This window comes from Macaca mulatta, chromosome 8 (genome assembly GCF_049350105.2).
Source record: "Macaca mulatta isolate MMU2019108-1 chromosome 8, T2T-MMU8v2.0, whole genome shotgun sequence".
Taxonomy (NCBI): Eukaryota; Metazoa; Chordata; class Mammalia; order Primates; family Cercopithecidae; genus Macaca; species Macaca mulatta.
The window spans coordinates 18,677,067-18,689,246 of record NC_133413.1 but is presented as its reverse complement, the minus strand read 5'-3'; the positions used below and the strand labels follow the sequence as shown (position 1 = coordinate 18,689,246).

At 32.6% G+C, this 12,180-nt stretch overlaps 1 protein-coding gene across 2 annotated transcripts in view; it reads right to left on the bottom strand.

The window, feature by feature from the left end:
* MICU3 (mitochondrial calcium uptake family member 3) overlaps positions 1-12,180 on the bottom strand; it is a 93,292-nt gene that overhangs the window by 23,194 nt on the left and 57,918 nt on the right. The window contains exons 8-9 of one of the 2 annotated variants that reach the window (XM_028852366.2): positions 8,667-8,705; positions 455-550 (exon numbers count right to left, since the gene is read on the bottom strand). In XM_028852366.2, coding sequence (XP_028708199.2) covers positions 455-550; positions 8,667-8,705 — 135 coding nt within the window. The remainder of the gene's footprint in view (positions 1-454; positions 551-8,666; positions 8,706-12,180) is intronic. The other variant, XM_028852369.2, reaches the window with a different exon arrangement.

Genomic DNA, 12,180 nt, shown 5'->3' with positions numbered 1-12,180 from the left:
TTCCTTGACTGGCTGTTCCTACTACCATACCTTCTCAAACTCCCATACCCCGGGCCCTTGGTAAGCCACTCACTATCAATACTGGGAAATTTGTTTAAATCTAACATAATTCTAAAGAGTCAGGTATCTTTTATTGGGGGAAACATTTCAGCACTTCATGTAACATGGTAAATTGTAAGCTTAAAAGATTCAGTGAAACTTTAGAATACATATATTCTAATTTCTACATAGAGATCCTTACGTAAAAAAAAAAGTCATTTCCTTTTAATTAAGTTGAACTGTCAAAGCTGACGTATTCAAATACACAGTTTATATACAGTAATTTTTGCTGTACTAAAAAAATGGAAAATGTAACATACATGTTGGGTTTCATCACTGTGACTCTAAAATGAAATGAGGACTAGATTAACAAGATGGCAAATAGTACAAGGACCTTGTTGAGGCTTAATTATACCTCTGCGAGGTCTGAAAACAGTGCTTGGCTTGTGTTACGTCTCAGTGTATCCCAATAGCTTCTGGAGACAAGTTCCTCAGCATCTGTTTTAAGAACCTGTAGAAGTTTTAAGAAGCACAACTGAAATCTAAAGAATAGTCACAAAGAATGATAATTTATACACTTTAAATCTAACCAACCTTGCAAAGGAAACACATTAGCTTACCTTTTTTTCTTGTTTGTTTTGTTTTCTGCTGTGCACAACAGTATTGTATTACACTGCTGGTAACTCACATACTTTCAAAGGTGTAATGGTATATAACCACTATTTCTAAGTACAATGTAGCTTTGTCGAAAAGAATCAAATTCTCCGATCTCTCCTTCTGCCCTTCTACTGAAACGTGTATAACTTCTAAGAAAGGGTGAAAAAAATTCTATTCACACTTTGTGTGAACTAAATTTGTTTGGGAAAAATTTTGGCAATTTTGTAGCAACCTATTAAAAGATAAATTATTGTTGGCTATCATACATCTTGCTGGTATATCAAAGATTCAAAATAACCTTATCTATACTTTACAGAAACAAAGTTTAAATTCATCCCAAGCTTGTCAAATATAAAATAGGCTTGTTTTAAGTCAAAGCACTCAAAACTACTTGAGATTTGGCAGGTGTTTCTATTGTGAATGGTTAAGGTACTTCTTATTCTTTTTTACAAGGACAGGATACTAAATTCTATCTGAGAACAGGGTGGTCTGAAGGAGATACCAGGAAGTGTAGATTCAGAAGTGCAGTCAAATCACTCTAGGAAGATGTCAAACTGCAAGCCTAACTTGGATCCCCATAAACAAAAATAATTAAACCCAGTTTCTGTCAGGATTTATCAGGGAAGATTTCACAGTTTCTCAGGTGATCTTTTGGTTAATGTGAGATGAAATGCTGCATGGTGTACTCATGAGTGACTGGATGAAAACAGAACTTTTCTTTCTTTCATTTTGCCTTAATCTTTAAAAGTCCAGTGCTACTAAAAAAATTATATGCATCTAGGAATTATTTCAAAGGTCCTCTAAGTTTTAATTCACTATTAGTAACTAGAAACACTGCCCACTGCCTATATTTTAATAAAATCTTTATAAAATGTTAATAAAGTATTATTTAGCAGGAACCATTTACATAACACAGACATAAATATTACTGTAACTATAAATGTAGCAAATTGACAGAGAATCTGCATCACTCCCTTTATATTGATACAAGCTTTAACTAAGCAGTTATAAATTAAACAGGTAAAACTAGCTAAATATAGAACTAATACAGTTCATTTTCTTTTACATAGATATGGAATAACCTCAGTAAATACCAGCTAGATCAAATGCTTGATCTGAAAATATTATTTACACATTTTGAATGTGGATGCATTTTAAAACTTCAATTCAGAAGGTTAAAATGTGATAAAGAAAGGGGTTGTTAAACCCACAAAACTAGAAAATACGGCTTACTGTGCACTATTATTAGAAGAGTAGCAGGAACGATTCACTTTGTGAAGCCATGCCTCATCCTTACTTCCAAACACTGTCCACCATCACACACACACACACAAATATATTTATAACATATTAAAAGCTAAAATTAGTTTAACCAATCATATATTTTGTGGGCAAGAAAAAAAAGTAAATATATTAATTATCTCCAAATGTTGGGGTTAGGATATTTTTAATTTTCGTCTTGCTTTCCCATATTTGAAAATATTTTGAAAATGTGTATTTATCTATCAGGATAATATACAACTTTTCGAATTTAAAAAGTCTTATTTAGAACATAACAGTTTTACAAGTGTCCTGCCGCAGAAAGCTTTTCTGGTTCATCATTTGGCCTCAGGGATTAAATTATGCTAGAATATACTACTGAATTGCTGTAACTGGATATATTTGTTTTTGTTTTATCTTACATCATCTTTTAAATAATTACAAAGTTTCGGAGGGCAGAAACAATATCCTTACAGCAACTATTGCTGCAGGAAAAAACAGCTAATAAATGAGTGATATGCCTGGCACTCTCACTGATTCCTATGTATGTATCTGTTCTGGAGACAGTTTTAAATTTTTTAAACAATTTGAACGACGAAGTTCAGAGTAAATTCTCAGAATACGCAAACTAGTAGGAATTTTTATCACCAGGAAAATATAATACAATAAGGATATTTTACATAAGCTTAAAGTAGCAATGAAAGTCAGACTAGATTTTAATAGCAAGAAATGCAAAGCAAATATAAAACCAGAACATATCTATGCATACAGGCTAAGTAAGGAAACGCTGATACAGAAAAATGCCCAGGTGTAACTGGGCACTGTGATGGCTGTGAAACAGACCACTATGATGCTTTGATATGTAAATAGGCCAATATGCCAAGACTTCCTGAAGTTTTCTCTGTTATCTTTGTTTGCTATCTGAGCTACTGGCCCCTTGACCAGATGTCATGTTAAGTGTGTAGACCTTCATTAAAAGAGGTAAAAGAATATACAGATAGGAAGCCCAGAACTTCACAAATGAAAGGCATAGGCAAAATGATGTCCTGGATGTAGTGTGTCCTGTAAGTCTGACACATTTTTTGCTTAAGTTCAGAGTCTGTTATTGATAGAACTTTCTTAAACTTTGTAGTTTTGGTCAAAAGTGCCCAATGCCTTTTTGGCTGAGCCAAAGCAGGATCCCTTTCAAGGCATTCCATGCCACATATGACTGAAAGGGAGGAAGGTAGCAAGAAAGGAAGAGACAAAAAAGGAAAAGAGGAAGGAAAGAAGGAAATAAAGAGGGAAGGAGGAAAGGAGGGAAAAAGGAAGTTAGGAGGAAAGAAGATTGATTTAGAGATGGTTAATATATCACTGTGGTAAGCAGAATAATGGCTCCCTAAAGTTCCCGTGTTCAGACAGCCAAATACCCTGTCTGAATAAAGGGTCTAAGAAGGTTCTATTCAGAGATTAAACAAACTAGGGGAAAATAAAGTAACAGTCCATAGGAACAGACAGTAAAGTACACTGTCTTTGCTATTAGTGATATTTAAACACAAACACACACACACAAATTAAAACTGTATCTTTATACTTCATGTCACCATGACAACCATGGCCCTAAAAACTGTAATCTGAGACTTGTTATTTAAAGTGACATGGGACTGCACCCCAGGTATATCATAGGAAAAAAAGAAAAAGAAAACGGAACACAATCCTCCCAGGAAGAACATATCCTTAATCTAGTCCTCAAAGAATCTGAACAGAGACAACAATTGTATGCTCACAACGCAAAACTGCTGAAGACAAAAGAACATAAGCCACCCTAAGTGAGAGCCAGCAGAAACAACAGAACCAGATGTGCAGACTTCCAACACCGAAATGGTTAGATATGAAATGCAAAATAACTTTGATAACTTTGAAAAATACGAAGCTAGATCTGAAAGGATTATTCAGGAAAAAACAGACAATCGAAAATTGTTGTACTCTTAGAAAAATAGCCAAGTAAAACTCTCAGAAATTTAACCACTGAAATTTAACATCAGATTACATATATCTCTAGTAGAATTCATGAACCGGAAGATAAATATGAAGAATGCAGCATGAAAAGATAAAAATACGGCAAACTGTTAAGGAGAAATTAAGAGGCAGAGAAGAATGAATTTTTTTTTAAATATTTGGTGTGAGTTTGCATACAGCACTACTGCTGCATACTCAAGTACCATGGTGGTTGTCTTCAGAAAGAACACCTGTGTGATGATTTGTGTTGCAAGCTGAACTAGCCACTTTTTTCATGAGCCACCACTTTTACTTGAAAGAACAACTAATAGACAAACCATGGTTATTCAGATTTCAGTATGTGGCAGACATTTTTTTGAAAATGAACCAAGCAAGAGCCTGTCACTTCAAAGTAAACAACTGACAGTATTTATTGCCAAAATAACATACTGCAACAGATTGAATGCAAAACAGCTATGAGAAACCAGCTGTCTTCTGGTAAGCCAGACATTAAAGAGATTGCCAAAAAATGTAAAACAATACCACTCTCCTCACTACATTTTTGAAGTTATTTTTCTAAATTAAAAAGTTTATGTTAACATATAATGAGTTTTTAAATTATTGTTTTAAAATAGACTAATATTTTTAAAAATCTCAGTTATAACTTCTAATTCGGTAAATATACAATATATAACCTATGTAAACAAAATCTCTTTTGGATCCTCAACAACTTTCGACATGTAATAGGATCACAGACCACAATGCTTGAAAGCCACTGTTTACAGTAAAAAAAGTGAATTAACTAGGACTACATACAACACAGATGAAACTGGCAATCATGATTTGTTGAGCCCAAGAAACAAGAGACAGAAACATTCATATAACATGATGCCAGTTACATAAACTACAAAAAGGGGTAAAACTAAACTATACTGTTTAGGATGCATAAGTAGGTGTTAAAACCATAGAACAAAGCAAGTGAGTGATTTACATAAAAGTCATGATTGTGTTTATCTTTTGAAAGACATTGAGGGATTATGAGTGGGGATACACATGAAGGGGATTCGTGGTATATGGCAGTATTTTACTTCTTCATCTATATGGTGGTTATAATTCTATCATTATTTATTTTATTGTATATTTACATTTTAATTATAGAAAATTCCTGAACTAAAATATATTTTAAAAATCAGGGAAAGTTTCATCATCACTACAGAAAAAAAAGAAAGTGGTATAAAACACTAAAATAGAGGTAGGTAGTATATTTATTCTGATAACTAAAAGAGATTTTAGGGCAAAAAACGTTTCTAGAGATCTAGGGATAGGATATAATAGAGGACTCAATTCACTAAGACGATATAAATAATCTATAATCTTATACAGGTAACAATTCAAAATATATAAAACAAAAATTAAGAAAATTGTAAGTAGAAGTTAACAAATCTATTGTAACGTATAATTTAACATACTAATTGACAAATCAAGCAGACAAAAACATTAGTAATGACATAGAAGATTTAAAACACATAACTAACATGCTTGGTAATATATATTTGTATATATTACAATCCTGTATCCCAAATTGGAGAATACACATTGTTTTCAAATACAGCTCATTTAAGAATATTGATATTGTTTTAGTCCATAAAAAAGTCTCAAAATACATCAAAGAATCAGTATAAAAACTGGTATATTTTCTGTCGGCAATGAAACTAGGAGAATTAAGAATATTATTTTTAAAAAATCCTGTAATGCATGCCAAAGTCAAATGTACTTGACTTTTGGCATTATTTATCCTTTTGAATTTTTGTACTTCTTTTCATCACTGTGCAATGATGAAATTAAGAGTTGACCACATGAGAAATATGAAAAGAATCAGGGTTATTTGGAACAGAAAAGGTTATAAGGTAACAGCTGTCTTCAAGAATACAAAAGTGTATGCTTAGTTTTATACTGTAGCAGGAAATACTGTGATGGAAAATAGGCATAATCTACTGTAAGAGTGATTAAATTTTAGAACAGTCCACTACAGGGACCACAGAATCTCTATCTCCATAGTAAAAAGCCAAGCAGGTCACTGCTTTCCCTGAGGAAACTTCTTCCTAAAGGTAGAAACTGGCTCTTATAAATTTCTTAGTTTAAATCCAGCTCTGTGATCTATACTCAAATTAGATACTTGAGTTAATTTACAACTCTGGAAACTAGCAGATAATTGCTAGTTAATTCATAACACCATACTAATCGATTTGTATAATACTTGTATCAATGATATTTCATATACATTTTCAGGCTGCTGGAATTTTTTTAACTGTAAATGAATTTCCCTTGTTTGCTTGTAGTTTATGAAAATAACTCCTTATTGAGCAAATATTTTTCTAGTATAGGAAATATAGTTTATCTAACCAAGTAAACTCATAAGGGAGTCGAAAAATCCTGTAACATTTAAGACTGTATGTAAAAATGACATTGTTACATCACTTTATCGTGTGCATTTTACATAAAAGCTGTCTTCTATAAAATGAAATAAAGAAAAAATATATTACCACAATAAAATGTAAAAATCATAATTTTTTTATTGAACAGGTATAATATAAATAAAATTTGTGATTTAAGTCTGCTTCTCAATATTATTCTCATTAATGACTGCAATTTGCATATGTAGTTTAAACTAGAGCAATATTAGCATCCATTTTCTTTTAGCAACATTATTCTAAGATGTATTTTTTTTTTAATGTATAATCACCCTATATGAAAATTTCTTATGAGATTAAGGGAAAAATAAAAATTGTCAAAGTTAGAAAAATGGTTCATACAATGATGACATATTACATTAGAAAAATAAATCATAGGTCAGGCATGGTAGCTCACGCCTGTAATCCCAGCATTTTGGGAGGCCAAAGTGGGTGGATCACAAGGTCAGGAGATCGAGACCATCCTGGCCAAAATGGTGAAACCCAGCCTCTACTAAAAATACAAAAATTAGCTAGGCGTGGTGGTGTGTGCCTGTAAATCTCAGCTTCTTGGGAGGCTGAGGCAGGAGAATCACTTGAAACAGGGAGTCGGAGGTTGCAGTGAGCTGAGATTGTGCCACTGCACTCCAGCTGGGAGACAGAGCGAAACTCTGTCTAAAAAAAAAAATCATAAAGTCTTAGGTATTGTATGGCATATGGCATTATAATCTGTGAGACTTTCATCTTACACATTCTAGAAATTTTTGAAATCATTAAGAGTAATCCTTTAAAAATTTAAAGGAAATGACAGGCTTTACTTAATGGAAAAGAGTAGTGATTTCTGTAGAAAAAAATTTAAAGGGCCGGGCGCGGTGGCTCAAGCCTGCAATCCCAGCACTTTGGGAGGCCGAGGCGGGTGGATCACGAGGTCAGGAGATCGAGACTATCCTGGCTAACATGGTGAAACCCCGTCTCTACTAAAAATACAAAAAACTAGCCGGGCGTGGTGGCGGGCGCCTGTAGTCTCAGCTACTTGGGAGGCTGAGGAGGGAGAATGGCGTGAACCCGGGAGGCGGAGCTTGCAGTGAGCCGAGATCACGCCACTGCACTCCAGCCTGGGAGACACAGCGAGACTCCATCTCAAAAAAAAAAAAAAGAAAAAAATTTAAAGTATCTTACGAGTAATCAAAATTATTTATATGGATCCTATGGACTTGGCTTGTTTCTCAACCCACTGCAGGTCCATTTTGTATAACGAGGAAAAACATCTTGGGTTTAGTTTATGGTGATCAGCCTCCAGTAGCTGTTTAAATCTAAAACAAAAGTTAGTTTTTATAGTTGGGAATTTTGATTACCTATCCAATATAGGAGGCAACACACCTACTTTTAGAATTGTACACTACAACTAGAATACTTTTAGCTGGATAATATTAAATCAAATCAGTGACCCTGAATTCAAGGGCTCCTATGATGGAATCTGTATAAATTGAGGGATCCTTGTAGGAGGCTTAAGGATCCTTGGAGAAATCAAGTGAACTGTACATGTTTACATTCAAAAAGGGCCATGGCCTGTTCTTCTTTAGTAGCTGGGCTAACCAAAAGTGCTGACTTTCTCAGGAGAAAAGAAAGAAGAAAGCTCAGCATAAGAAGAAGAGTACAACTAGAAGTTCATCTACAGAAATTCACAATTTTTTCAAGACAAGTCTGAAAGTCATTATCCTCTTTAGAAATAATATGATAAACTGATATAAGCATATCAAGTAGCAGCTTACACCAGATTATTGTGCAGAGCAGAGGAAACGGCAGGAAACAAAGGCTTTGAAAAAAAATTGTGAGCAAAAGTGAAAATGAAAAAAAGTCTATCCATTAAGACACTTCTTTATTAGAACTGAACAAAGACTGTACATAAGATGGATAGATCTGGTTCATAAAATACCTGTGTTCTGCAGGAACATAGCCTGAGAATCTGCTCTCTCTACATAACTCTTCAAATACTGCTAAAAAATATAAAATTTCAATTATTATGTTTTAGTTGTTGTACACTTACCTTTTCCTTATTTCAATCTAAAGTTAAAGATACATAATTATTCTGCATATTTTAGTCTTTGCATAAATCCAGGAATGAAATGTAACATTAAGGCTTCACTGCACGTATTGTATTCAATAAATTCTAAAACATTCTACGAATAAACAGCAGCTATAGCTTTATATAAAGAAATAACATTATCAAGTATAACAGGTGAGGGCTATATACATAAAGAACATTTAAAGTATTGTACATACACTATTAGTAGGAGAATGGTATCCATAAAGTTGAAGACGCTGACATACAGCACAAAGGGCCAAATGAAGTGTCATATTTCAGAATGAACCCAAGTACAGCAAAAGAAAAAAGGAAAAAGACGACAAAATAATCAATTAGGAAGGGCAAATCATTATGCTACATTTTATATACACACGAACAATACAAGTGGGATAAATGTTAAAGATGAGTAGCAAAGTTTTAAAAATCTCAGATAATTAAACATTAAATGAATTTGTGCTCATTTCAACCATTTCATTATAACCTTCGAATAGAACTACTGCTTTGAGTAAAACACGTTGCCCTGAAGTATGCAGTTTGATTTGGACATGTTTCCGCAATGCTACATGGCATAGGGGGAAATCCAGATGCAGCAGTATGGCAGTGGAAATGGTAAGAGAGACCTGTGCTGGAATCCTGCTCTGCTATGATCAGTGCTGTGACATTAGGCACATGAATCTCTCTAAGACTGTTTTCTCATCTCCAAGCAGGTATACTACTTACCTGGTAGAACTGTCATGAGGACTAAATGGGAGTAACATTTACAATGAGCACAGCATGGAGCTTAGCACATAAGGGTCCCAAGAAATGTTATGTTCATTTCCCTTTTCCCTTCTGAATCACAGTTTTATTTTGGCATATGAAAATTTTTAACTTTAGTTTTGATTTAATTTTTATTTAGGTATGTTAAGAATCAGTTTAAAGTAGCTGCATGGTTCTACTAATTAAAGAATAACTTTAAGTGTTACTACTAGCTAACCTTTGTGAGTGTTTATTACATTTCACATGGTTAAGTGGCTATGTGCTTTAACCTCCATACCAATCACATGTGGTCATCACTCCTAATGCCCCCACTGTACAAATGAAAAAAACAGAGGAACAGAGAGGTTAAGGGCATTGTCCAAGGTCACCCAGGTAATGAGTGGCAGGGCTAATATTCAAACCCCAAAAATCTGGTTCCTGAGCCTGTGCTATACTGTCTCTCTTAGGTAATTTATATATTTTCACAATAAGCTAAATTTTAACTACCTCAAAACTCAGCCAAAATATTCTAAGAATATGTGGAATCATATTGTCATTTCTATCACCTTGATAACATCACCTTACACTTTACATATTCTTTTCTAAGTAAAGTAGTATAACTAAAAAAAATTTTATAACTAAAATCTTTGATAACTAAAGTAATATAAAATAAAACCTCTCTGGTTCAGATTTGCATTATTTAAAATGTGACTAACTAACAATGTTAACACTAATTATCATTATCGCTAAACACAGTAATGACTATTTGGAGAGCTGTATTGTAAAGTGCTGTTAGTTTCAAAGATTAAAGTTCCAAAGATTAAAGATTATTTCTGAATTGCTTTAAGGAAGAGTTCTGATAGCTAAATTACGAAAGTAAGATTTTAGAAGCGCTATTTAAGTTATATAAAATGAATACTTCTGACATACCTGTGGCTATCAAAGACTTTAGTAAGCATTCATTTATAAATAAACAAATTATATATTATATTACTTAAAAGTTATTTTAATCTGTTCTTTAAATCTCCTTCCCCACATATTTGAAAGGGAATGGTTCATAAACCCATATAAACATAAAATAATACAATTTAGGGTATGCTGATATAATTTAGATTTTATAATTCAGATGGATTTTCCCTAATTAAGTTAACGAGGTTTTACTCTATCACTATCATAAAATATTTGCATTAAATCAATATTAAATTTCTTATACCTTGGCTGCAGTGATGCTCAGAGCCAAATTTTGTACTAACACTGTAGGCTTTCTCAGTGTGCATTGCCTGCTATAATTTTTCCCTTTTTTATCTCCCTTTATTACTTGATGGATTTATTAATAAATGTTAATGATTAGAATAATACTGTGTTTTTATTGGAGGATGCATAAGTCCTCTCTGGAAGTCGTATAAATAAACAAATAAATAAAACAATTATATTTATATCCATTGAAATACTATCTACTTTATCATTAAAGTATATCAATAGATTCATTAACATTATTCAACCTCCTTAAATAGTATTTTATTAACAACTTGCCTATTCAGTCAATTATAGTTAGAGGAAATATATCAAAACTAAAATAACTGTTTACTCATTTAGTATATTATTTACAAGAAATAAAATTTAAGAAAGCATTCAATTCTCTAGTGTTCTTTGCTAACACTCTAAACAGTTGCAATTATGGGACTATTCATGTAGTATTTATTAATTACAATTTGAAAATCATGAGACCTGAATTAAGTAGAGAACTACTATTGCCCCTTTTAATACTTAACTAACATTACAATCAACTCTTTGATTTTTTTAAGACTGTCTTCCATAAGCTTTATCAATAGTATACTGAGGGATGTTCAATGACTACTGAGAATTATAGCATGGTCAAATATCCTACAAAGCAGTATGTGCTACACAATCCTGATAAATCTGCTTTTATTCAACTAAATATAAATGTATACTTCATAAATATATTGGGATTGAATATAGCACCCATCTGCTATAGATAATCTATGTTAAGCAAAACCTAATATTCTTTTAAAAATGAGAATAACAAAAATAAAGTTTTAGCTCTCTGAAGTTAATCATCTGAATTCCATGTAGGACAATTAAACTACTGCACAGGGACATCAATTTGCAAATGAAACAAATATCATTTACATGCCAACAAAATTCACTATATTTCTGGTTATCTAAGTATCAAAGAAGTATGTCATAGTGGATAAAAGTGAAGTTTTGGAGCTGGCCAGACACAGGTTCAAATCTTTGGCTTTGCCATTTAATAACTATGTAACTTTGGACAAGATGCTTAACCTTCCCAATTATCAGTTTCCTCATCTATAATTAGGGATAATAAGAGAATTGTTGGATAGATTACATGAGAAATGTATGGAAAGCACCTAGTATAGTGCCTGATGGTAAGGCCTTAGTACCTGTTTGTTATTTTTATTGTGTGAACCTGGCCTATGGTCAGGCTGAAATACTTCAGACAAAAATAAAACTGGTTAGGAAGATGGAGGGTAATGTTGCTTGACTCTAACTTCAGAAAAAGACGAAAATATTATATATCCTAGAAGAAGAATCTCTAATATACACATCTAAGAATGCAAGAAAACATATTATTTCCTTATATTTGTTTCGACAGTCACATTGTTGTATTACCACTAAATTCTCTCACATTATAATTAAATCTTTGCAATTCACCTTTAAATTTTTACATGCATAATGATCTGTATTAATCTATTGTATGATATACCCTTCAAATCTCACAGATAACGATATGGATGACAATGATTTAATGAATGATTATGGATACGGATGTTTAATATCAATATTTGAAGTAAATATTGATATCAATGCATATAAATACTGAAGCAATTTTTCTACATAAAAACTTTACAAAGTTTTCAAGAAGGGGACAGCTTCAAAGTTACAAACTTTAATTACTGTTTCTTAACATGAATAAAATAATTGTTGCCTAGA